This window comes from Micrasema longulum, unplaced genomic scaffold (assembly GCF_059751315.1).
Source record: "Micrasema longulum isolate JH-2025_06_02 unplaced genomic scaffold, ASM5975131v1 h1tg000080l, whole genome shotgun sequence".
In the NCBI taxonomy this organism is placed as follows: Eukaryota; Metazoa; Arthropoda; class Insecta; order Trichoptera; family Brachycentridae; genus Micrasema; species Micrasema longulum.
Window position 1 is genome coordinate 388538 of NW_028277286.1, and position 27978 is coordinate 416515.

Here is a 27978-nt window from a genome sequence, read left to right on the forward strand (position 1 = left end):
AAAATAGATCGCATCAATCAATTGTTTGAATTGGGTGGCCTCCGTGGTGATGGCTAAAATGACTCACGCACGTGGTGGAAAAAAAATATCTGCACATTTTCCATATTTTGTCTAAATGTTTGACGGTAGTTATAGCAATGCGCGGAACATTCGTGAGAGAATAACAGTTTGTCGGATTGGGAGGGCAATATCTTTATCCCAATCGTATCTCGTTGTGTTTATAATAGGTCCTATTATAAACGACGGATAGAGGTTTTCACTATAATCGTTTCTTTTATAAATCTCGTATTAAACTACACAGTACTTGCATAATTTTAACTAAATTATTATATTTATTTGAAATATTTATCAATCATTCAGAAGAATCATTCAATTCTAATACCTTTTTTAATAAACTTACAAGATGCTTTCGGTAGAAATAAAATGCATCTGTGAGAAAAGATCTGAAATTAAAACATTAGGTATTAATGTTTCCTGTTTTGAAGATTTTTCAATTAATTTAGTTGTCTGGCAAAAGAATGGTGCAAATAATTTTTCTCAATTTAGTAAGAAATTTGAAAGAAACTTTCTTGAGATGCGGATAAATGATGCATAGAGCAATAAGCTTACGATTACGGAAATCTATTTAAAAAACTGAACTGAACTGGACTTGAAATTTCAACATATCATCGGTGATACTGCAATACAGCGTAACCTATTTTTTTTTTTACAAAAATGTTTTACCGAAATAAATTCATTATAAGGACTAAAAACTGTGAGTTTCAAATTATTGCTATTTTTACTCCAAATAATGATAATTTTTCTGATTATTCAGTGGTATTTTTGGCTGATTAAAATCGTAAGTATTATATTAACAAAACGCTTTTTCAGATCCCCTGCCAAAAATGTCATTGATAGTTACACGGCATTGCAGTATCAGTATTGTTTAATTTCAGAAGAAATTTATAAAAATAGTCTTAATAAGAATCAAACCTCAACATTTCCAGGATCATTATTGTTCCCACGCTGTTTATATTCATTATAATATAGGATTTGATGTGTTCATATTTATTATACCTGTTTATATGTGTAAAAACCGTATTGTTTCACAATTCAATTATTTCAAATTCGTGTTTAGCTCAAGATGCAGTATTTAATATTATACCCCAATTTATATATAGTGAAATAAAGAAAACAGTAGTTTTATTTTTTTAAATTTATTTAAATATATACAAATTCACGTGTTTGGGAGGTAAGGTAAGTAAATTACAAATTTTAATTAAATAAACTCCGAAGTTTGACACCTAATGTTAGTATTAAAAATAAAATATAATGTAATATACCTACCCAATTCGCATCAACCAATTTTCAAATTACGTAAATAAGATGACTCGACAAAAACACTAAGTTGAAATCAAAATTTGTAGCTACAAATGAACATTACTTGTGAAAATTCTTACATATTCATTTATATTTTTTAAAAATGTAGGCATTACATAAAATATTTTACTGACAATGTTAGCACAAAAAAACTTATAATAAAATACAAAAATAAAATTTCATAAAAAAACTAGTGAAAGCAGATATGTATTTTATTAGATGAGTAAGATGAAACGACTTAAAACTTTTATTTTGTAGTGACTAAATATGTAGTATATGTACATCTTCATGTGAACTATGTATTTATACAAAATGTGTGTACAAAGGAACATGAGACACCGTCTTCAACATATTTAAAAATGCTCATTAAAACATAACAAGGACAAATTAAAATGGCCTACAGATGTGGTTTTCGAAGTCTAAAACTTCCTGTTCGTTGGATGCATTATCGTCACCAGTATCGTCTTGACTATTTATTCCTGTTCTGAACAGGTCCCTTCCCCATATACCTTGTAATCCAGGTAAGAAGGTTAATGGGCTACGCAATTGAGCTCTGGAGTTCTCCGTAACAGCCTTAAATGCAAAAACATCAATTTATAATTATAAAGCTGAGGGGATGATGAGTGAATCATTATTATTGATGTATGAATGGATGAATTTAAGCCTATTTAGTGGTGAGACTTTTAAAAATACTGTCCTATTGACAGAAGTTTATCAGTATTATAATCTCACTAAAGGATCATACTTCTGGTATATTATTGTGTTGTGGTATGAGACAGAAGTGACCTATAAGCAAGCAACTAGATCAATTCTGGAAGAAACAAGGCTGTTTGGAGAACTTTAGTAAAAATTCTTCAATTGAAATCAGTTAGAAAGCTCTTAAGTAGTTATGAATCCACCAAAAAGATTGAAAAAAGAAAGAAGGAAGAAAACTACGAATCATTTTTTATTTATCATAAGACACTAGTATATTCCACCGCACACCGGGGATCGCGCACACTCTAATGTTGAATGGGTACATTTAGTAAGGAGCAAGATAATATAGTGTGTGAATGCAGATATTGCTATGAGGGGTAAATGCTTTGATTCTAGAGCCCCATGAAACACGTGTATTGATATTACCGAACTGCCAGAAACAAGGTGTATCATTACCAAAATATTATTCCAAGATCAGATTAATATTTAGAGCATTAACTGCGTGGTCAAACATTTTACCAAATGTTAGTAAATAATCGTATATAGCCATGTCTCTTGCAGTTTCAAGACGTACCAAACCCCACTATGCACCTTCACCATAGTAGTTAAACGAAAATATAAAACCAACGTGCTAATACAACACATGGTGAATGTGTATAGTGGGATTTGCATATTTGTGTCCTGACGAGACGTGTACGTCTTAAAACCGGTAGAATATAAACTGAGGGGGTACATCACAAAATATAATGCTTTTTGTTTGGACATATATATATTGAATGAAACAAATATATCTCTTTTTTTATTAAGAGCCAAATAAAAACACTATAAAATATCTATGTGAAAAAAATGTACATAGTTTTTCACATAAAATACAAATACTAAGTACAAAAATCATTTGAAGCATTTCAAAACAAAAATAAACCAAAAAAACTAACTACAAAATGTATTTCATTTTTTAATTGGTGGATTTCAATTATTTATTTATTATAAAAACAGTGATACCTATAAGTGTATACTATATTATGAAGACTCTTTAAAGGTCAAACAGCACTAGAGTGGCGCTGCGCGGCGCGTCACAGTAACACAAAATATGATTTTCACTGTTTTGAATGAAACAAACAGCACTTTAGCTGCGCTATACGGCGCGGCACTCCATACAAAATTTTTAACACGCAGCACCAGTGAAGTGCAGTGGATCTCTAGTGCGGTTTGACCATAAGTATACAGTGCATAAGCAGAAATACAGTAAAACCTCGTTTTTACGTTCCTCGATTTTACATTTTCCCGCTTTTTACACCGAAATGTTCGGGACCCATTTTTTTTCATACATTCTCCTACAAATATTCCCCCCAATTTAACGTTTTTTACATTTTTCGTAACGCCGGTTGTAAAACCGACGTTACAAAAAATTAACGTAAGCGTAAAAAAGCGTAAGCTTAAAAATTTTCGGAATTCATTCTGTCTTTTTTAATTTTAGACAAAATTATGTAATGATGCCGCGGCCCGCGCGCCACCGCGTTTGCCACGCGAATGAAGAAAAAAAACAGGTAAACAACTAATAAATGATAAATTATTGTCTTAACCTAAATTCAAAGCAGGTGTAGTGTAATTGACCTTTTTGTTTAAGTGTCTTCCTTTAGGGTTTTCTTAATTTTCATTTGAACAAAAACGTCATATTGACTTGTACAAATCATGATACGCAGTTGACAAACATTTAGAAACAATAAAGTTTTTATATCATCAATTCCACCCAAATATCGTACTCTTGACCCAAGCATTTCCTATATGTACCTAATTACTATACATCTGTTATTAAATTCAGACACCAATAATTGTTTATTACATTTTTAGTGTCCATTTGAATTCAACTAATGAATTAAACCATTGACATAATATATTATGTACAACAAGTATAGGTGAATGAGACATTCTATTATTACTCCTTATAGTAATATGATTTGAGCATGTATCATGCAATTAAAGGAAAAAATGTCACAATGCAATGTAAATTCTTTTTTCCTGGCAAATAAAATCACAAACTATGTCTCAGATGATGAAAAATGTGGAATAAATTCACTCACTGCCAACGCGGCAATAAGGTAACGGTTTGAAGGTTAAATATTTTGGACAATACCTCTTTCAACCCAGTAAGTTTGGGTTCATTTTCATTGGAGGGAACCCAGATTTTGATATCATTATCCAAACCACATGTGGCTATCACAGGGCAGCGAGGGTGACAGTCTATACTATTTACCTGTAAAAAAAAATAGAAACATTACTATGTTACAGCACTGTTTGCAAATATCCACAGTTGCAGTTATAGATTTTTGTTTTAAATGTATACATTCCTCATTAAAACATTTGATATAATAATTGGAAAAAAGAAATACGTGCATCATAGATATTTATTTGCAAGATTTAATTACTTCATTAAACAAAACTATATTAATTTATTATTTAAATAAAAGACGAGTGATACTTTAATCCACAAATTTGGAATATCCCGTGACCGGTTTCATCGCTTTCGCGACATCTTCGAGACTAGTATCCTTATTAAGAAGTTCAATGTATTTATACAAAACAGAGGTATTACCTCTGTTTTGTTGAATGCGATGAAACCGGTCACTGGATATTCCAAATTTGTGGATTAAAGTATTACTCGTTTTTTATTTATATAATAAATTACAATGAACTTTTATCAAGAACTTTCACTTACAAACTTAAATGTTTTAAAACTATATTAGTTCATTGACAAAAAAATATTTTGAAAACAGCAGTTTTGCAATTTATGTCAAAATTTCATCTTATTAAGGGCTAAAATTAATGTTTTTCCTCAAAAATGACAATGTTGTGTTGATTTAAATTGATAATAAAATATAACTTGAATTATTTAACGTTTTGTACAACTGCATAATCATGGAGGTAAACTTTTTATTTTTTTTGTTGAATAAAGCAAAATATTAATTCTTGATAAGGAAGTTATGAAGTATTTTTCTATAATTGATAATAAAAACTATGTACACTTACAATACCACTTTCATCTCCCATCATCCATTGAACGATAGCTTCAGTTTTCTTCTCCCAAGTATATATATTTCCACAGTCAGATCCTGACATGATAAATTCACTATGTGGACCAAAGAACGATACTCCTTTAAAAGTAGCACAATTGCGGTGCCCAGAATATCTGTATGTGAAGCCGTGACTTCCAGGCTGAGGATCACTGAAAAAAAAAAACGATTATTACAGACATTCAAATTATCATCCTAGAAAACAAACTATTTTATTTATGTCATTTTTATACTCGCTCCAAAGAGCAAAAAAATTCTACTAGAAAGTCATGTTTTTACTATTTATAGAATTACATGTTTTCCTAAATAAATTGCAGGTAAAAACAGTAAGATGTCAAAAAGAAAATAACACAATAAATCACTTCTATTAAAAAACTAATCTAATTTCTGGCAACTAAGGATTTTTAATTGTAAAGAGAGTGTAAAATAACTTACTTGTCAAGAATTGAGTCGAAGAGGTATATATCATCATCATTATATGATGCAAGTATCTCAGATCCATCGTGGTTATAGATAGCGCAGGTTACATACAGTGAGGTGAATTTACCTTTCATCCTTTTATTGGATCCATTATCCTAAGAAATTACAAATATAATATATAAAGTAATATTTCTAAGCTTTCATTTTTTTAAACTTATTTTTATGTCTACTGTTATAAAAAAATAAATTAAAACATAAAATAAATATGGTCGTCTGAACAGATTATTCTAAAGTTATAAATATATATATACATAATATTGTGTAGTAAAAGTCCATATGTAAAGAAAGAAGAACTAACGCTTGTTAGGTTAAATATTTTGAATTCAACAACTTGAAAATTAATATTAACTTATGTTCTTTTTATATTACTACTGTAATTGATATATTTATATGTAACTACTTTAAAATTAGAGTAAAATTACATAAAAGCGTAACAGACTAGGATTAAAGATGTAAAAGATAATCAAACACACTAATGGAAAACGGGCTAAATGACTGATGCGCCATAAAGAGAATTTAGCAGGAGTCAATAAAAGATTTTTAAAATGAAAAATAAGCATAACTTTTTTATTTTTAATGAATTCTAAAATATGTAGTTAAGACGGGTGGTGTTATGTAAAACTATTAGGGCTATGTAGGATAAATACCAAACAGATTTTAATGTAAACGTGAACAATTCTTAAAAAGTCAAATTTTGTGTGATGTAAATTGATAGATTTTATGAACGTCATACAAGAGAGTTTTTGATATAAATGCCAAAATTTATGTGCAATATTCATGGATATCGATCGGCTCATACAACGTAACTTAAAATTCGTAACTTAAATTTCTGAAAAAAAGTTATGTATACATACAACTCAATTGCGACTATACTGCCCTCATGAGCAAAAAGGCAGCCATTTGCAAGTCATATTTTGAGATACGACATTTGTGAATATTTATCAACTTTATGAAAATGACTGTATATAATCATAAGTAAAAACAAAGCACGTCAATTGTTTCTAAGCATAAAACCAGTTTGTGTCATATCTACACTGTGTTTTTGCTTATGAATCTCTAGATACTGTGTTATTGCTTAAAAAACTAGTTTCGTTATATCAAACATTATATCGTTTTTAGTAACTATTATTAATCATTATTCGGTAAAAAGGCATTTTAGAGAGCCTTTTTACCATTGACATAATTTTGATATTATACATACATTAGTTGATTACAGAGACACAGTTTACAATGAAAAAACCAAGAACAAGCATGTAAATTTCCCCCAACTCGCTAGAAAATCCGTAACGAGTAGTCGCATCATTATTTGTTATGCAATGATTTTGTAATTCATAGAAGATAAATGTAGTTGGTCAAAAAAGAGTAGATACCAATTAAAGGTTGTTAGTGTTTTTATGTTTTTTTTCCTATGGTATAATTATAAAAAAAGAAGTACTAAAATATGTAGCATATTACAAATCAGGTAATTTCAATTTGGTGTTGTTTTTTCTGTAGATATGAATTGAAATTTTCGATTTACTTTGTTTTTTTTTTTTATATTTAAAATTTATTCAAGTAAATTGCTATTCTTTAATTTTAATTGTATTAATTTACTCTATTTTCCTACTATCAAAAAAAATAATCTTTAAACTATTTTTTATGTTTATTATTTTACACGTATACAGTATTATGTCTGTACTCTTTTTATTTGATTATTAATTAAAACTAATATCTGAGCACCAGATGACAAACTATTATTGAATAGTTTATTGGGACAAAATATATTTTAATACTTTGTTTTCTTTATAATGTATTAATTTTGTAATAATGTGTATATTTTATTGAATAAAGACTCTATGAAAAAAAAATTATATAAAAATCAGTGGTAGTGCAGATTTTTACTGTTTTCTACTCTTTTATCGGGTCCTACGAGTACGTACTTATTTATTAAATTAGATTTCAAGTACTGAAAAGTTATGTTGTATAGAAAAAGAATCAATTAATAATTAACTTACGGGTCTTAGAAAATACTCCGGGCAGAAGGATTTGATAGCCGAAGCATTATTTCCAGCTTTACGCCTATCATAAACTTTGACTAGACGATTGCGTCCCGCTACACATAGTTCATTTGTGTTCAAAGGATGGCCATCTATGCTATATAGAGCCACCGGTGCACCACGATACTTAACTTTCAGTAACCTAGAAGCGAAATAAAAAGTAAAAATTGGTATCGAATTTCTGAACAATATTATTCTATAATATTTAACTATAAATTATTTCTGGACACGAACTCAAGTCTTATCGTTTAAGAACCAAGCGCTGGTGAAGACATCAACGAGTTTTTTAATGGTTCCAAGCAGATTTGTGAGATAGTTCCAAGGTATTGCAACTCAAATTTCATTAGTTAGGTCGGCTGTTTCTTTTCGGAGAATAAAAGAAAAGAATATCAAAGTCACATTTCTGTGACACGTTTTATGTGATATAGTTTGCAGTGTGAAAATATGCTCTATGCATTATATTTTTTACAACATTAGTTGAAAACTGTGACATTAATTGTTTTCCGCTGAATTCAGCAGTAATACATACTTTTTAACTTCAATAACCTTCAAAAGTGAAATTACATTTCAATATTATGCATGGCTTTTTTACCGGGCTGTGCTCAGAATCGATTCATGCTAAATTTAAAATTGTTGGTAAAAAAGCTTGAACTATTTTTTTTTAATACCTTGCTCAATAATTTTATCTTTGGAAAGTTGCAAAAGTTCATGTCGCTAAAAAGTTAGTGGGTAAAAATTTGGCTAGAAAATACGGTTGATCTAGAAATGCCATTTTAAATGTTGTCTAATCTAAATAGGCTGCGACTTACCGTTAATGAGTTTGAGTCTGAAGGCCGTGAAAATTTTGCCTTGAAAAAAGCATGGTTGACAAACAAATTGCGTTTAGAATGACATGTCCAAATTTCACATGGCTACAACTAACCGTTTCGGAGGAGTCCTTTTGACAGACTAACATACACATTTATCTTTAGTTTTATAATATAGATAAATACATCAAAATTTGTTGCAACAGAGTGGGAAAATATTTTTGAGAAGGGAATATGATAGTCTAGGCATTTACAGGGCTTATGACCGGTCATCGGCTGGTTTAAGTGGCCACTTTACATACTGTGTAACATTCACCATTCTGCCTTGTGAAGTAAAAGAGCTGAAACCTTGCTTCTCAAAAATGTTTTCCCTCTCTGTTGTAACAAATTTAGATCTAAATAACTCCAGAGTGAGGAAATCCAGCCTGTCTGCAAACATTTGGACATACTCAAAACCTTGTAGATAAATACAGTTTAAAATATACTTTTATTGAAGGGAAAGGACTTCTTACTTATTGGGTCCTTCTTGCCTGACATCAGATAGCATGACTAACCCGTCTTCTCCTGAGGATATAATAACATGGGGCTCAGCGGGACTCACATAGAGTTTGTATGCGGGACGGCTATGGACGGCAAGACGACGTTTAAATACTGTGCCCCCGCTTGGTGGCACTTGTATTAGACGCACCTAAAAGAATAGATCACAACAATAAGATTATTGTTTTCTGTATTATAAATATTTATTATGAACATTATTTTAAAAACACCAATATTGTCAAGTAGCTACTAGTTTTACACAGCCATTCAAATGTTGATCATTATTTTTTAATTGATTATACGATCGTTTCACTTTATTTAATGAATAAGCAAAAAAAGTACATAAATTCACGAGTTGAATTCATAATTTATGTTTTTTTTTACCAACATTAGGTTCATACAATGAATATTCGGCTGATCTATATTTAATGTTGTAGAATTATTTAAAATAAATACATCTATGAATTAAATTTAGTTAATTAGATTTCATATAAGTGAGTTACTCATGAGTAATAATAATTAGTAAATAATACAACGACATATTTACTATGTGTAAAATCACTAAAATAAATTAAATACGCTGACCAGTTTCAAAACAAGACTGTTCCCTTAATTTGTAATAAACATTGAACGCATGTTGTCACATGATGTACTAGGGTCATTTGACGGAAAGCTAGTCTTTGATAGATGGCATTACATGTCAACGAATGCTGTTTTGGTTTTGACATCTGCCATTCAACACATGGAGTCTGTCAAAATTTGAAGCGAAAAGAACTTTGGTTAGTTTGGTTTTTACGGCCGTCGCAAGCAAGCGACTTGTGTGTTTTGTGAAAAATGGAAAAAGTCAAATATCGCTCAGTGATTAAGTTCCTGCAGAAAAACAATGCAGAAATCAAAGCTGAACTGTATGCTGTTTATGGCGAGTTTGCACCGTCGCTAGCAACAGTTCAATTTTGAAAAGCTGAATCTGTTCGTGGTCGTACGAGTGTGTTGATGAGGGCTATCCAAATATCGTCACTACACCAGAAATCGTCAACAAAATCCATGATACGGTTATGGCAAACCGTTGAATCGAAATCTGTGAGCTAGCAGACGCTGCGAACATACCAACTGAGCGTACAGTATACATGCCATTATACGCAAATATATGGATATGAAAAAGCTATCCGCGTGAGTGCCGCGTTTGCGCACTATCGACCAAAAACACACGGGTGTGACAGATTCGGAGAAGTTTTTGGCAAAGATGAAACGTGATCCTGATTTTTTTGTCGATACATCACTGTTAATGAAACGTGGATTCACTACCATACGCCAGAGACGAAGGAACAGTCCAAGCAGAGGCGAAAACGCGGCGAAGACCTACCGAAGAAGGCAAAGACAACTCAATCGGCGTAAGGTAATGGTGGCGGTTTTATGTGGTACAAAAGGCATTATTCTTATTGATTACATGCAAAGGGGTGAAACCATAACTGGAGATTACTATGCAGCGTTATTGGACTATTTCAAAAATGTTTTCCCTCTCTGCCCATATCACATTTCCTCAACTCTTCCATCTGTTGACTTTTGTGAAGTAAAAGAGCTGAAACCTTCATCATGTGGGTGAGATTCATCTGGCTGAATAACCTACTGGGCAACGCCTGAATTTTTTTTTGGAATTATTTTTTGAATTTATACTTAAAATAATTGCTAAAATAATTACCTGTCCATCCCTTGCACACGTTACAATATTAAGTTGGCTAGCGGCATTCAAATGAAGAAATTTACTTTGAAATATATTTGTTTTGTGTCCTGACTTTATTGTCTGTAGACTTGTATTTGTAGCCCAGTCCCAAATCACGACATTCAGGTCATCAGATCCCGATACAAATAGTTCTCCTGGAATTAAACAATGGAGACATTTAAATTATTTTATAATACAGAAAAAGTTTCACGAACATCGAGTGTTTGTGATGAAAAAGTACAAACTTAAAACAATATGATTAATTAGAAATATTTCATTCCATACATCGATCGTCCAGTTTATTAGTCATACAAGTCCAAAGCAAAAAGACACTATGTGAAATTCTCCGCTCGATTTGATTTATTACTCAGATAATTGCAAAATTTTACCAAAAACACATATCACCGAAAAATTTCTACAGAATAAAATGATAAAATTGCTTAGGTCATTCCAAAAATGTTTCTAAATAATGTCCTACTAATAAAGTGGAAATTTTGTCAATTATAGTTATAGTTGGATAATTTACATAGCGCCATTTTTGTGAAAATCGCCTGAAGAGTGTACCCAATCACTGAACATTTGTTGATAAAATATACAAAATTCAGAAGAAAATCAACAATATAAGATTTTAGGTGACCATTTGAATTTGGGCGATTGACATGGTCATTGGCATTATATATGATGTATAGTATGAAGGAAATCAGTATTTACGTATAAATCAATTTTAAATGTTCAAAGCATTGTAAATGAAAATGTTTAATTACATAATGCCTCTATAACTCATAAAATCTGATTAAATGCAAACTTCAAAAAATCTACAGAACATAACTAAATTACATTCTCTTTGCTACTAATTTATTTATTTATTTAATGGTGCATATGTCAATAAAAAAACTTACAGACATAATCGGGAACAGTTCAACTGTGTTCATGAGACTTTGAGGCACCCTTAATTTGGTGTTTTTTCAGTAATGATACCTGTATTAAATATACAAGATATTTTATATTGGTATATTTAGCAATCTAAGAAACAAGAGTGTCTATTTTATTTATTTATTTATTTAACTTTTTGTACATAATGATTATTTGTACATTGGCGGGCTTATTGCCAAATGGCAATTTCTTCCAACCAACCAATAAAATAAAAGTTTTATTTTTATAATTCAAGTTACAGTACATATTCAATAGAAAAAAAAGATTAAAAATTTAAAGATATATAAAAATAGAAATAAACGTATTTGTTTATAAATTACCTTAAATCGAAACTATTACTCAATGGGAAAAAGGAAAAAAGAGGAAAGAGGAAAGAGGAAAAAGGAAAGGAGGAGAGATTAAGGAAGAGAAAGGAGATGTTTCTTCAGACGTGATTTAAACAGAGATAATGTAGTAACATCTTTGATGGTGGATGGGAGATGATTCCACAGTCGAGCCGCATGGACACTATATGAGTTAGAGAAGAAAGAGGAATTGTGTATGGGTATTAAGAGAGTGCCTTGAGAATGAGAACGAAGAGGTAAACCATGAACTGATAAGCGTTGAAATTTTTCACACAGGTATATAGGAGCGTTAGGACTATGAAGTACATTGAACAGAAGTGAGAGGGAGTGATAGTCTCTCCGCTGTCTAATTTTGAGCCATTTCAGTTGCCTACGATAATCAGAAATGTGGTCATATTTCCTAAGACCAAAAATGTACCTTATGCATGTATTCTGAAGTCGTTCAAGTTTATCGAGTTGCTCACAGCTTAAATCAGTCATGGAAACATCAGCGTAATCTAGAATGGGTAGTAGTAATGCTTGTACAAGAGTGCATTTAGTACTAATGGGTAAGAATTTTTGCAACCTTCTAAGTGAGTGTAGACTGAAAAATATTTTGCGGCTTAATTCATTAGTATGAGCTCGCCAGCAGAGATGTTCATCCATTAGTACTCCTAGATTTTTTACGGATTTCCTGTACTGAATATTGGTACCATTGACAATAAGAGGATTAAGTGAAGGTATGTCTAGCTTACAGAGCAATCTTTGACTACCTGCAAACATAATTTGTGTTTTAGACGGGTTTATTAGTAAACCATACTCTTTTGTCCATGTTGACACGCAATTTAGTGTTTTAGACATCGATTCTATTGCTTTGCTGGTGTTTTCAGGTCTGCAATGAAGGTATAATTGTAAATCATCTGCATAGAGATGATATGAACAATTGAGACAATCTGCAATCGGATTAATAAACAGGGAAAATAGTAATGGTGATAAAACTCCACCTTGAGGTACTCCAGCGGCAATATCGACCCATTCCGATTGATGATCTGGTGTTTTGATGCACTGTTGTCTAGCTCGTAAATACGATCCGAACCATTTTAAAACCGGTTGTGTCATATTTAGTGTTTTAAGTCTAGCCAACAAAAGATCGAAATCCACAGAGTTGAAAGCGCTACTGAAGTCGAGTAGTGTTATCAAGGTTATCATTTTGTTATTCATTGCGTATCTAATGTCATCTGTAACCTTGATTAAAGCGGTAGTTGTACTATGGCCCGCACGAAAACCTGATTGATTGGGATCAAGAAGATTATTTGACAATAGATAATTATTTAGCTGATTATATACAACTCGTTCAATGACTTTGGAAAAAATTGGAAGAATAGATATGGGTCTGTAATCTTTGACAGAAACTGGTAAAGAAATTTTGGGAAGTGGTATAATAAATGCTTTTTTCCAAGCTTCAGGAAAATCTCCAGTATTTAAAGAAAAGTTTATAATGTGAGTAATAACCGGTAAGATAATAGGAAAAATAAAGTGTATCAATCTCATACTCAGCTGATCACTGCCCATAGATTTGGTTTTTATAGAAAGTAAAATACGTTGTATATCAGTTTCTTGAACGGAAGAAAATAAAAACGGTGGATAATTGTAAGAAGCTGCCATACTTAAACGTCGGAGAGTGTCGGATTTAGTGCTGACATCCAGTATTAGTGGAGGTGTAGCAAAGTGAGTATTGAGATCGTCTAGTTTGACAGTTGAAGATAATGTTATCTTAGGTTTACCGGCGCCAAGAGATTTTAAAAACGACCAGGATTTACTAGTAGAGTTTTGATTTAAGTTTGTGAGGATATATTTCCTTCTGGCATTTCTGCACAATTGGTTGCAACGATTTCGCAGGACTCTGAAGGCTTCCCATTTTTGAGATGAAGCATTTGACTTAAGTTTAGACTTTGCTTTGTCACGTTTCGCCATTAGTTGAATAATGTCACTGGTAAGCCAAGGGGTAGGTGGATATTTAAGTTTTACAGATCTCATAGGAGCATGAATGTCAAACAGACCAGTAATCATTCTGTTAAAAGTTTCAACTTTTTCATCAATGGTCTCTAGATTATTAATAACTGACCAGTTTAAACTCATGGCATCAAGTTCAAGTGATTCCTTATTAACGCTTCTAAAGTTTCTGGCAAGAACTGTGACAGGAAGTCTTTTGAGACATTTGATCTTATAGTTAATAAATAATAATTCATGATGAGAAAATCCGGAAGCGGTCAACTGTCCATAATTAGAGACTTTGTCAGGCATGGAAGTTATAATAAGATCTAAAAGAGTATGAGAAACTTGAGTGTGATGAGTAGGATCTAAAGGTAGCAAAGATAGGTTGACTGAACTTATAATATCTCTCAAACGTTGGCATCTGGAGTCTTGTTTTAAAAGACAAGTATTAAAGTCACCCATAAGAATAACTGAGTGAAAATCACCTACCGTGCTTTCCAGCAATGTTTCCATCTCAGAAAAATAGTTAATATCAGGGGGACAATATACCACACCAATCATCATATTATGGTATTTGAAATTAATCTTTAAAAACAGATATTCAGGATGGCCACCACTGGTTTCAGATTGTTTTACAAGTGAATAATTTATTTCTTCACGCAGATATATACATACTCGACCGCCCCTTCGATTAGTTCGATCATTGCGGATAAGTCGATATCCATGTAAAGGATACAAAGTTGATGGTAGTGATGGTTTTAGCCATGTTTCGCTGACCAGAATGGCATGTGTTGATAAATCCGCAAATGTTGATAGAAAATCGGAGTAATGAGCTGGTATACTTTGAGCGTTTATATGACATACATGAAAGTCTTTAGGATAGCATGAGAAGTTATTCAAGAGTATATCATGGAGACCAGACACTTCCTCTGTGTCTGATTCAGTAACATCAGAGTGATAGGAGGAGAGAGAAGTTTCAGGGAGGGATTCGGTAATAGAGTGGAAAGATTCACAGGAAGACGCGGAGGACATTGAATAATAGCACGAACTTAAGTAAGTAGCTACACCTAAGTTAATAAGGTTACAAAGTATATAAATATAAAATAATTCAATGTGTTTTAACAACACAGCACTTCATTTTATGCGTCAGTTGGAAGATCACAATAAAGAGTTACAATAAAGAGTTCACGATAAAAAACATATTTAAAAAAATACAAAGAAAACCTAAGGCAATAGCAATATACGAGTATATGTTTAAGTTATTAAAACAGAAATAAATATATATTACTAAAACACAAGGTTTTAAAGAACACAAAAGAAATAAACTGATTTAAATAAACATAAAGGAAACTGACTTCAATATTGTAGAAGTAACAACAACATCAAAAGATCATTTCAAAAGTGAATTGCTGTTAGTATAATAAATAAAGATTATAGAAAATGTATGGAAGTAACAACAACATTAAAAGATCATTTTAAATGAGAATTGCTGTTAATAAATAAAGATTATAGAAAATGCATGAAACGAAAAAGTAGAATATAAATAATAAACAACTTCTATCTCTTACTTATAGTCATAAGAAAGAGAAAAACGAAATAAAAAAAAAAAATAAAAAAAAACAAGTTTTAGCTTACATAAATGAATAAATAAAAGAAAATATTATAAAATACAAAGAACAGATCTTTTAATAAACCGTTCTTTCAAAACCCATAGCGTATATTTGTTATTAACAAGGAAAAATAACTTAATAGAGACAATATTATGTAGGTTTATCAATTGAAATGACTTGGTTAGCGGAGTTATGTTCGCTAGGTATAGTATAATAAGTTAATATTACGCACTGATAATTAAAATTCCTGGAACTAAGTTTGAAAAGTTTATTAAATTAACAGTAAACTTAATAATTGCAAAATAATATTATGGTAACTATTTTGTAAGTATCGTATAAAATTTATTGTAAAAAAAATATAAAAAATTATAAAGAAAAATACGTATAGAAGAGATTTAATATGACGTGAAATGAAAGTCTATAGTCATAAGTAATTTCTAATTTTTACATTCAAATGGATATTTAATTGACACTATTTTGACACCTACTTGCTTGTTTACATTTTGCAAGCGACATGGCAAATGTTATTTAGATATATATTTACTATTATGTGGCCAATCAGTGACAATATTATGTATAGAGTATGCGCAGTGAGTAACCAATCAGTGATCAAATTGATGTTCTCATTATGTCATCAGAGAATCCATTTCCGCTTAAATCATATCAACGAGTGGGATATTGATGAAGATATGATTGTCACTCAACATTTACAAATCTCTTTCAATACATACCAATAAAATTAGTTAAATTTCTAGCAAAGTAAAATACCAGAACGATACTAAGCGGTGAAGGGTTGGAATCAACAATTTTTCTCAAAGTGCATTTAATTCAACAATAAATTAAAATCATTGAATATATGCATCAGATATTCACACTTCATTATTTAAAAACTATATTACTATTGAAAGAGGTAATCAACTATACTTTAAAAATCAATATAAACTATTTTTTAACATATTTGGGATATCATATACGACTCATACAAAGTCGCTCAAATAATGCAATCAGATGAAGATAGCAAAGAAATTAAGCATAAAAAATATAATTGTTTACTCATAAAAATTACTCAAAAAAGTTTTGGATCACATTAAGAGATAATCAGTGGTAAACATAAAGAATGCCCTAAAGAAATTGTATTATCTGATGGTACAGAAAAAATATAGAAAAAAATAGCCCAGAAACTCAAAGACCATTTGATATATGTATTTAAAAAAAATTATAAAAATATTCTAAACATAACTCAAAGTGAAGACAACCAAATTATGGAAGGGATAAACCACACTCAAGATTTTAAATAGATTCAAATGAACTAACCAGTATTCTTAACAGGATGCAATCGAATACATCCCTGGATGGTCTAACGATTAATATCATTAAGGACTCAATGTCTATTGTTGGGAATATTTGCTGAGGATTATAAACAAGTCATTGATAATGGGTATCTTTCCAAAAAAATGGAAAAGCTCGGTAATAACACTGATACCAAAAGTCGACGATGCAAAGCAATCTGAAGATTTTAGACCTGTAAACGGATTGTCCAAGTATGAACAAATCCTTGAATATATAGTGAAAGAACAGCTCATTAAACACCTTGAAAATAAATGCAATATTAGTGAGTGAACAATCTGAATTCAGAAACAGATATTTGTATGAAACTGCAGTAAATTATATTAAAATCAATGGAAACATTGTATTGATAAGTAACAGTTTATAGTAGCAGTTTTTTTTAGATTTCAAAATAGCATTCAAGACAATCGAAAGAAGTAGATTACTGCGCATTTTTTTATTAAAAACATTAAATTTGCTAAAACTCAAAGATAGAAAAAAGTTATAGACCAATTAAATTGATTCAAAATTGTAAATTGAATATGGGATTGCCCAGAACTGTTATCTCTTATCAACTTCAGGGTGCATAGGTGCCTAGGCACCTTCTAGAAGAAGCCACTGTTTTGTAGCAACAATTCACTGGCAGTGTATACTTGTAATGCCATATTAAACAGACTCCACGAGCTCGGCAATAGTTATTCCCACGTATCGGATATGTTTAATGTAGGGAATTGTTCCTTTACAACAAACCTTTTGGACTTTTTCAAAGGTGGTGAATGGCAATTAAACCTTTAAAATAATTATTATATAAAACAGTAACTTTGTGATTTTCTTATGATATTAATCCTTTAAAAGTTTTTATTATTTAATTAGATTTTTACATTTATTTTTAAATTGTTTTAAACTTCTATTGAATGTGTTATATAATTTTTAAGAATTATTTTTGTTTCTAAATCTTGGGTAAAAAGAAATGTATGTTTTTTGAAAATAATTAAACCAAATATGTTCATATTATAAGCTTTGTAAAAGACAATTTGCCATATAATATGTCAATAAAACAAAAATAAATTATTATGAAAATAAAACTTTGTTATTAGAATAATTTTAATACATAAGTATTAATAATTAATAAAAATAAAAAAATTGTTGTTCAAATACATGTTCAGCGTAATAACCAAATTCATTGCTTTCCTACAAGGGGAGGTGAATGTTTCAGACTCCCAAAAACAAGAATTCAGGAAACTGAATCTTTACACATGGTACTTTGAATGCAAAAAAATATCAGGAAACCATCCTTGAGCTCAAATTGCTGACATCAATAGATTTGTTACCAAAAAATTCATCGAGGTGCATGTTCAATCGAGATAATTCACCTTGTCATTTGGCCAAAATAAAAAAAAAAATGGTTTCAAGATCATCAAATAAGGTTTTAGATAATCCAGGAAAGAGCCAGGATCTAAATCTAGTAGAAAATTTATGGTTCAGCTTTAAAAAAAGAGTGTGTACAAAAAACCCTAAAAAATAAACAAGAACTTATTGAAGCCAATATTCATTTGTGGTTTAGAGTGGTAAATAAGGAATATTTATAGAAATTAGTTGATTCTGTGCCAAGAATATTTTTTTTTATTTGTATAACCTCCTTCCATATCCCCTCTATCCCACCTGCTGACAAGCCTCAAAATAGAGGCTTAGTGGGTTATCACTTTAAAAAAAAAAATAATATCGATAATATGACAATTTTAAACAAAAGATTGATTTATAATTGTGTATTTTTATGTTTTATTTTGATTTATAATAACTATTTCTTGAATTTAGTGTTTTGTATTACTTTTGTCAATTTTGACTAGGTTAAACAAACGAAAAAGTGGAAAGGAAAAGGAAAGTGTCCACATTTTTGGCCACAGCTGTATGTATCAGAGGCGGTTCCTTAAGGGTCAGAACTCTCACGGCCGATTTTCGAATTTAGGTATTTGACACTACGCATACAGTGGTCGGTGGCGTACGCACATACTGATAGCTTCAGGGGTACGGCACGGTACGATACACGAACAAACACTAATACTTTAAAGAATTGATATGTATATTATAATTAGTATTATCTTTTTATTTATACTCAAATTTAAATCAGAGTTTTATTTTGGAATCCGAGAAGGCATATGTGACTTTTTTGATAAAATGAAGACGGGTTTCATTTTCCGGGTTTTTAGGTGTTCGTAATTAAAATTTCACATTTTTGGGTTTGGTTACCAAAGCTTTTAATTTCGTTATGCCCTTCAGTTCAATTGTATGTCACAGGCTTATAAATCACAACTGAACTAAAACTAAATATGTCGAGGTAACCTCGGAAACAGAAAAACAAATTTTCTGCCAAAGCAATTTGTGTGAGAAAATCGTGTAAAAAAAATAAATGTTTAATAACATATGGCAAAAAAAATACTAGTTGTTTCGAAAAACTGTTGACTTTATCGTGTTTTCTGATGTTTTGCTACCGTTCTGAAATATTTTTGGTCATTCTTATGCCGAAAATTAAGTCACAATATTCCATACGCGCCAATGCTATTCCAGTGTTTTTCATAAAATGCCCGAATTTTTGTCTGGTAATTATAGGATTTAATGGCAATTGACTTATTTTATTACATACTTTATTTTATGGAAAAGCGATGAGTATTTATTTTATTTAGAAATATAAATATTTACTATCTTTTAGAGTGAGAATGCCGATCCCTCTTTGGCCTGATTTAGGTGTTCCGACCCTTAATGTGTGCATAAGTGCAGAGCACTACCAAGCAAAAACATGTAAAAATAAATAATAAAAATATGTAATAAAAAGAAACAGGGATTCGTCGCAACATTATATTCAATACAAGCGCCAAAAGATCTATCGAGATCGACTCTAGCGGACAATTGTCTTATCTTGTCTACATATTCTGTTTTGCATGAGATTTACTCTGAATTTCTATGAAAAATGCCAGATCTTCCAAAATCGTAACTTGAGCGAGATAGACTATGCTGCATACCGGTGAATCGTTCGTTAGAGGGAGAAAACAATATACATACTCCGTGCACTGCCAGCGCCTGAGCAGATTTCGTTTGTAATGTCACTTAAAACATGCATACTGACAGAATATCTGTAGGAATTTAAGTGATTTAGCTATGTTTAATGTGCGTATAGTGTTAGCGCATATGAAACAACGTGCAATTTGTGAACAAAAACAATGGTGGATTTAGCGTTAGAGCCTGGCATTACACATACATTATTCTTATTGCTCGTTAACCATGTCAGACTTATCATAATATTATTAAACTTAATATTTAAGTTAACCAAATATAAGAAAATACATCGCCAGTGTTTTTGGCCACGAGCCGTCGGTGGTATGTATATAAAATTTAGTTAGCAGCAGAGATATCCATGTATTTACATAACCAACCATGTATATCATAAATATATAATTTAATAAAATATTACCTTCTGGGTGAAAATTAATAGAATTAACACATCCTTTGTGTTTATTTAGTTTGTACATAAGTTCTAATCTCTCCACAGTATGCAAGGAACCATAGAACCTTTGTTCAAATAAAACATCAGTTTTGGCCATTTTCCTATATCCCAAACCGTAACCTCGTTCCCGATTAGTTAATTCTGAAACAAATTAATTGATTCATTAATTAGTCATTAAGTCAGTATTCGATGTTATTGGATGTGTATAAATCACAATGCTAATAAATTATGGTGAAGTCAGTGTTACATAATTATTTTACAAAAGTAAATTAAAAATTATTCAGAAAATAAAGTAGATTATATGAATAAAACAAAATTTATTTTAATTTAGAATAAATAAATGTTTGTGTTCTTGTTATTTACCCAAACATTTCAATTTTGAGGCCATTTTCAACAAGTTGTAACTCACTATAAGAAATCGTATTGTTTTATGTTCCTGTCTGAGTCAAGAGAAATAACAATGTAGTTATTATTCATAATGTTTTCATAAATAGCTAGATTTTTTCCCAATGTCAAGAATGTGTACGCTTCCGAATTCTTAACAAGTATTGGAGTTATTCGCGATAGATCTTCTTGCATTTCCCAGACATATCTAAAAGATAAATCTTTCTGAATACAGGTCAGATAATCTCTAATGCTGCGTGGAATGTAACTTTATTGATACTGTTATAAGCTCTTACAAGAGACTGAATTTTTGTGCTCGCATATTATACTTCTTGATTATTATTACCTTCATTTCATAATAACATGGTTTTTTTATTAAGTATACATACAGTAGTACTTGGTTATAACGATCGCGGAAATAGCGAGATCTTGGATGTAATGAGGAAACATTCCATGCAATTTTAGTTTATGGTTTTTTCCATACATTTATACACTTTTATAATGAGTTACTTTTCGGACATACGGAACAAAAATATCGTCAACAGTTGAGCAAAAACTCTTAAATCGTTTTAAAACATAATTTTCAAAATAAGAACCTAAGTAATAAAATGTAAACGGGCGGCTTACTTGGGCGGGATTGGATGATTTTTATGACACTATGTAAGGGTCTAAGTACCTAATTGATGTTTTCGCCGACAACATTGAAAAAATATAGAAAAAATGGTTGAAATTGCGTGTAAAAAATCCAAGCTTTGTGAACTCAGTAAGTACCAGCTCGGCAGCACATTATAATTTACATCTTAATTTGTAGTTGACGAATGACACCCGTATTTCGGGAGTTTTTCAATGTTTTTTTTTTTCTTTTAATGTTCTATGGTCAATGCATAATAAACATTATGAGTGAGTGATGTTAGATCAATTAAAAACTAACCTTTGAATTATAAACATGTCTACCAACAAGAGGAAGCGTCTTAATTTGTGAAAAAGTGGCAATTATTTATGAAATAGAGTGTGGCGTAAAAAATCTTGAAGTGTGTAAAAAAATCTTGTCCACAGTGTCAAAATTGTGGAAAAAAATTATGTTTATTCATCTGTATTTGAAATTTAGAAAGTGGTATATTTGTAAGCATTTATTATAATTTTCCTTAATACTTTTTTAAAAATTATCTGTATGAACTATGCATATATTTATTTGTTTAGTTAGTGACAATATGCAATGGAGATTGGATTTTTTTTTAAAACTCTGGTATAATTTAATTCACTTAAAGTAATAAATATTTTGTATGTAGCACTAGTTCGTAGTCAGTTAGAATATAATTCCACTGTGTGGTCTCCTCTGTATAAATTACACATTAGGAACATAGAAAGAATTCAAAAAAAGTATTTGAGATTTGTAAATTTTAAATTAAATATTTCCTTAGATAACATAAATTACACGTATTAATTAGACACTTTAAATTTAATTTTATTAGAAGATCGTAGAAAAATAAATGACCTCCTTTTTTTATTTTAAATTTTAAATTCGGAGCTCGATTGTTGTGAACTCCTGAATCTCATTAACTTCAAAATACCTAATCGAGTCACTAGAAGTACGGAGTTGTTTGCAACTACGAGTACATACGTGGGTACTAACTATGCACGACACTCTCCGATTCCGCGTTTACATTCCTTAGCCAACAAATTTACTTGTGAAATAGACATTTTTAATACGACAATTATCAATTTTAAAACGTTCTTAAATGCACTGTTTGAAACAAATTATTAATGTCGTAATAAAACTTTCTTTTTCATACAATTCTTTCTCTGTTTTTGATGTGTATTATTATTATCTTATCTCTTTCTGATATTAATTTATCAAATATTTTTGTGTACCGTATATTATATTATTTTCACATATATACTTACTGTTAACTAATTTTCATTATTTGTTTTTCACAATAATTTGTTGATACCATTTTTTTTATACTTATAAGTGTATGAAAATGTATTTATTTTTTGTTTGAATTCTTTACAAGTTATTTACAATTTGCTTTTTAATTCAATTACTTTTATTTTATCCATTTTTTTTTTCTTTTTTACTATGTAAAGTTTCACTTTTTATTTTGCATGGCAGTATGCTTCTTATTGTTTCTAAATGTATACAAAAAAGCATTGTTTATCTTTTAAATTTTTTACGCACTATGTTTGTACTTATCTGTATATTTTTTGTAAATGCCCCTTGGGCGTATTGTAAAATTAAATAAAATAAAAATAAATAAATAATGAGGAAATTCAGTTGGTTCCATCTTCCTCATAATAACCAAGTTCGACCGTATATAGTAAGGCTTCTTACACTGTTAAATATACATACCTGGAGACTTAAAAAAGATAAAGTCCTTTAATTTATTTTAGCAATTTTACACAAAAATACATGGTTACATTATTTAAAATATAAGTTTTCCATAAATAAAAATGAATTGGAAAGTTTTATACCTCTAATAACATTCCAAGTGTGACTAGGTTTTCTCTTGAGTAAAACACTTGGAGTTTCATAATCAGAATTAGATTCATCATTATGTGTTGAGGACTCCATATCACTCCAGTCATCTGAGTCCGTTTCTATATTTGAGCCACTGTCTTGATTATCTTCATTGTTTGGATTAGAGCTATATATCACAACGCAAACATACATTAAAAAAGCATGTAAAATTAATATTATTTTACTAATTAATATTGCAATTAAACAGTTAAAATATTATGCAAATAAATAATCAAACCTTTTTTCAACAGAGATGAAGCTGTTAAGATATGGATGTTTAGGCATTTACAGAGCTGATGATTTGTCATCGGTTGGGTTAAATGATCACTTTACATACTGTGTAACATTCACCATTCTGCATTAAGGTAGTTGACTTTAGGTAGTCATTTCCAACTCTAAATATGCTTAGTTTGAATATTACATTTGCGGGAGTGTTGGTTTACCATACATAAAAAAGTATGGAGAAAACTAGCTAAATATATCGCTAAAAGGGGATAAGTTCTGTAAATGTCTAGACTTCCATATTCTCAACAGCTTTATCTCTGTTGAAAAAAATCTAATATTAGTATCAATCCCGTCTCGGAAAAAATCAGAATTTGTCAAGAAGGATTGGAGATATCCAAAATATTTTTTAATGAATTGTTTCATTGTTTACTCTTGTTAATAATAATAATTAGTATTGAGTTGGGAGCAATGTTTTCTTTTTTTTTAAAGAGATAATTGTAAAACAAAATGAATTAACAGTAAAAACATTAAATCAACTTAATTATTAAAGTAAATAGATCTATATATTCCCAGTAGTGAGTTCTGAATCAGAACATTTAAATAAGATTAATTAAATCAATTTTAACAAAAACATTATTTAAGAATATCATTTCAATTTGATAAAATTTATTTAAGTTCACCAGAAAAGTTAACATTTACTGTGAAAGCGTTATAAATGATTAGCCAAAGACTATGATAAATGAATATTTTCAATAATAAAAAGTACTTCAAATTAAATTGCTTTAATCAATGGAGTATCAAATTGTTCATATTTATTCGGGATAATTTATATAGCACCATTTTAGTGGAAATCACCTCAAGCAGTTATAAATTTTTAAACCAATATTAGAAATTAATTCAAATAATTACGTACTATGAATATTTTGTTTTTTAATAAATAAGACAAATTATAGTAATTTTGTATTCACTGGGATTTCCCGTGTGGGGGACACACTTAACAATATTTAAAATTTAATCTATTAAAAACTCATCAAAATACAGATGCACCTTTATTTATAATAAATTATAAAAACCTAAAAACAATAAATTTTACAAGTTTATTTAATTTAAATGGAAAGAGTTTTTCTTTTTAATGGATGATATAAAATATTTTTTTTAGTAAAAAAAAATAAATACTTGAGTTCTTATTATTTTACCAAATATTTCAATTTTCAGGCCATTTTCTAAAAGTTGTAAACAACTCGTGCTAGAAAAAATGAAAATAAAATTGTGATAAAGTGGGATTTGAACCTCAGACCTATGATCTATGAGTCTACAACGCTACTATGAGACCACAACCTGGTTCAAAATGTGTTAAATGTATTTTTAAGACGTATGGCATTTTTCTTCAAAACACTGTCGCCTTGGATAATTCTAAACTACTGTTCATTGTAAAATTCAGTATGTCAGCATCTTACCAAAACAAATTATTTCAGCTGCGTGACGTTGCAAAATTTGTAAATACTCTTACGCACCTATCAAAAATATTTAAACATTTTTTAATATATAGCAGTAAGCATTTAAATAAAAGTTTTATCTTATATATCCAAGATAAAATATGACACGCAATATGACTATTTACAAAATATAACAATAATGCTTATCTCCTGAAGGAACGCATCAACACGTAAATATGCACATAGTTAAAGAAATGTGATACATATTACGTATACACTAGCTATAAGAAGGTAAGTCGTATGTTCGAGCAAAATGAGGAATACGGTTTTGTATGTGAAACAAAACCAGAATCTGCTGGAAATCAAACCCAAGACCTCGAGCACAGTAGGCAAACAAATCAACCACTACACTACGAGGCTGACTTATCTTCATTCAACTTCCTTTTTTCAGCTGAGAGTAGCTATGGAGTCGAAAACGTTTTTTACTCAGTCTCGGTATTTATTTGACAGAATGTATGTCATAACTTGATTACAAAAGTATATCCTTTGATACCCGGGTGAGTCATATATATATTTTTTTTCAAACCTGGAATATACATAATAATAAAGCCTTTATAAAACTTTTTTAAAGTAGTTCCCAAGGGAACTACTTTGAAGGGGATAACATTGATGTTTGAAAAAAGTATAAACTTTTGTAAATAAAAAATCTGTCTCATTACTTTTCTACCACACCTCGTACGTCGTTCTACGATCACGGAAACATAATATTACCATCAATACTGTTATTTGAGTAACACTTAAATTCTTAATCGAAGTATCTATGCAGTGCTTTTGACACCATCAGGAATGGATGAGGGTAAAATACTTACTCATCACTATCACTACGAGCATACAGCAATTCCAGATGTAAAGAACGCCTAACATCGGAAAGCGCCGGCTGCTCATCAGCTGAATTGGAATCGCGGTTTGCCACCTCGGCACTTTCTGCTACTATATTCAAAAGAGTCGGCATTAAAGAGTCATGAACAAATTGATAATCTATGTTCATCTCAGTGTCTTCATCGCTATCAGCGGCAGGAGCATTTTCTTGTCTTCGGGTTCGGTAATTACGAGCTCGGGGGGTTCTAGAACTCCTTTCTGAATCCCTCGTCAAACTACTTGTGGATGGCCTATTGTCTATCTCACTTTCTTGAACAGACCTTTCACTGGTGAGAGACGGCACAAGGTTTTCGCTGTTAGGACTTTCAGGCTTTTCTATCGAAATACCGCTATCTATGTTTTCATCTTCAATATTTGTTGCTTCCTGGGTATTATTACAGGTTATAGGATCTAAAGACATACCTTAAAAGCAAAAAGTAATCAGTTGATTTATTTATTTACATACATAAGTTTACTGTACATTATTTGAGACATAAGTCCCAACTCCATGGGACTAAAAGTCCTGTTTTGAGATGGGACTAACAATTAGTTGACACAAAAACATGAGTATATCACCACAAATATAGGATCAGAAACATGAAAAATGTATTTTTTTTAAAACATATATATTTATATCACATCAATATGGTTAACAGTAAACTCAAACATTCGGAAAATCATCAAGGAGTTTCCTAAAACAAAAAAAAACTAAACAAACCAGAAAAATGTAAGTTTTAACAATAAAACTGTAAATAAATACTAAAGGCAACAAAAAACTTATTTAAGTTAGCGTAAGTAAGCTAAAATGATTTATTATGGTTCTCAATTCATTTATGCAATAAAAATAACAGTATGTAAAAAAGTATTTTTGCAGTATGTAATGTCAGGACTAAATCTAACCTTAAAAAATATGCCGTTTTCAAATTCTGCGCCTTAAAGGATATATATAACAAGGGAGTCCACTTTTAGCCATTTTGGGGTTGAAAATGCAGAAATTATCGCAATAAGCTTTTTATACGTGAATGAAACACCGAAGCCCACTTTCGTCATAAAAATGCTTTTTTAAGTTGAAATAAAAAATTGAATCCCATTTTCTTTCAATGCAAAAAACATAAGTAGTCTCAGATACACTATTTTAATAAATGCTTTATCAAAATAATCAGTATTTTTCATTGAAATTGTTTATACATTGGAATTATCTTATTTGGTTCCAAAAGTTGTCATGTTTTAGAAATAACACAATCACAAAATCTTGTTTACAAAATTCATTTCGAATTGTTGATGACCTACACTGTAGAGAAAAAGTTTGCATAGCGAAAAATATATTCAAACTATGCATATTTTTTTTTTTAAACCTGCGTATAACGAACTAAAAACAAAAAAAATGCAAAGCGATAATTCGGGATAAGATTTTTTTTTAATAAAAAAAAAATACGACGGGATACCTATTGAATGTAAGTAAAAATATTCAAACTCTGGAAATACACTTACTATTTCCTGGAATAACCTTTGGTAGAATATTTATAGGTTCGTGTTCATTGTTATCCCTCTCCGAAATAGATTCAGGATTTTCAATAGAGTCCCTCTTCAACCTCTTTTCAGCTTGTCTTGGGTATCCGGAGCTTGATGGAGATAAAGCACATTTATCTGCCCTAGCGTTTTCGCTTTCGGCAGATTTCCTATCACTATTTTCACAATCAGCAGATGTGCCTTCCATGGTGGAAACCGGGATGTTACGTTTTACTATAAATATGATACCAATATGATCATTTTCTAAAACGAAGTAATTTTTAGAGGGTAACGAAAAGAGACCGAAATACGGTTCCTATTTTGTATTTTGTTATGACGTAAATAAAAGTCTGACAAAACGAAAATACATAGAAAAAATGTTGGTTTCTGAACAACGTCAATTTGAATATTACCACTACAAAAATGTGAAAGTGCAGATAAGAACCAACTACGAATTAACTTTAGTATCTACCTAGCCAACGAAATTTGTTTATATTTTCATTTTGCTTATTTTTTCCGTTTCTGAATTTTTATATTTCAAATGTTTTAAAGTTATGTCTTTCAGAAATAATATAGAACTGGTAGAACTATTTTTTT

At 30.4% G+C, this 27978-nt stretch overlaps 1 protein-coding gene across 1 annotated transcript; it reads right to left on the minus strand.

Annotated features, from left to right (window-relative positions):
- Positions 1 to 1553: 1553 nt before the first annotated feature.
- LOC148284893 (DDB1- and CUL4-associated factor 8) lies at positions 1554 to 27763 on the minus strand. Its single transcript, XM_088233325.1, has 11 exons — positions 27364 to 27763; positions 25824 to 26295; positions 23248 to 23420; positions 20359 to 20532; positions 10685 to 10860; positions 8961 to 9136; positions 7601 to 7784; positions 5562 to 5701; positions 5083 to 5278; positions 4190 to 4309; positions 1554 to 1932 (listed from the first exon to the last, which is right to left on the minus strand). Exons 1-11 carry the CDS (start codon positions 27587 to 27589, stop codon positions 1747 to 1749), a joined length of 2223 nt encoding a protein of 740 aa, XP_088089451.1. The 5' UTR covers positions 27590 to 27763; the 3' UTR covers positions 1554 to 1746.
- Between the last annotated feature and the right edge of the window lie 215 nt (positions 27764 to 27978).

Coding starts and splice junctions, on each gene's coding strand:
- LOC148284893 (XM_088233325.1), bottom strand. CDS start 27,589: ATGGAAGGCACATCTGCTGATTGTGAAAATAGTGATAGGAAATCTGCC. Junction 5,702..7,600: donor CGGAGTATTTTCTAAGACCC/GTAAGTTAATTA, acceptor GTAATTTCTTAG/GATAATGGATCCAATAAAAG. Junction 5,279..5,561: donor TTCGACTCAATTCTTGACAA/GTAAGTTATTTT, acceptor TTTTTTTTTCAG/TGATCCTCAGCCTGGAAGTC.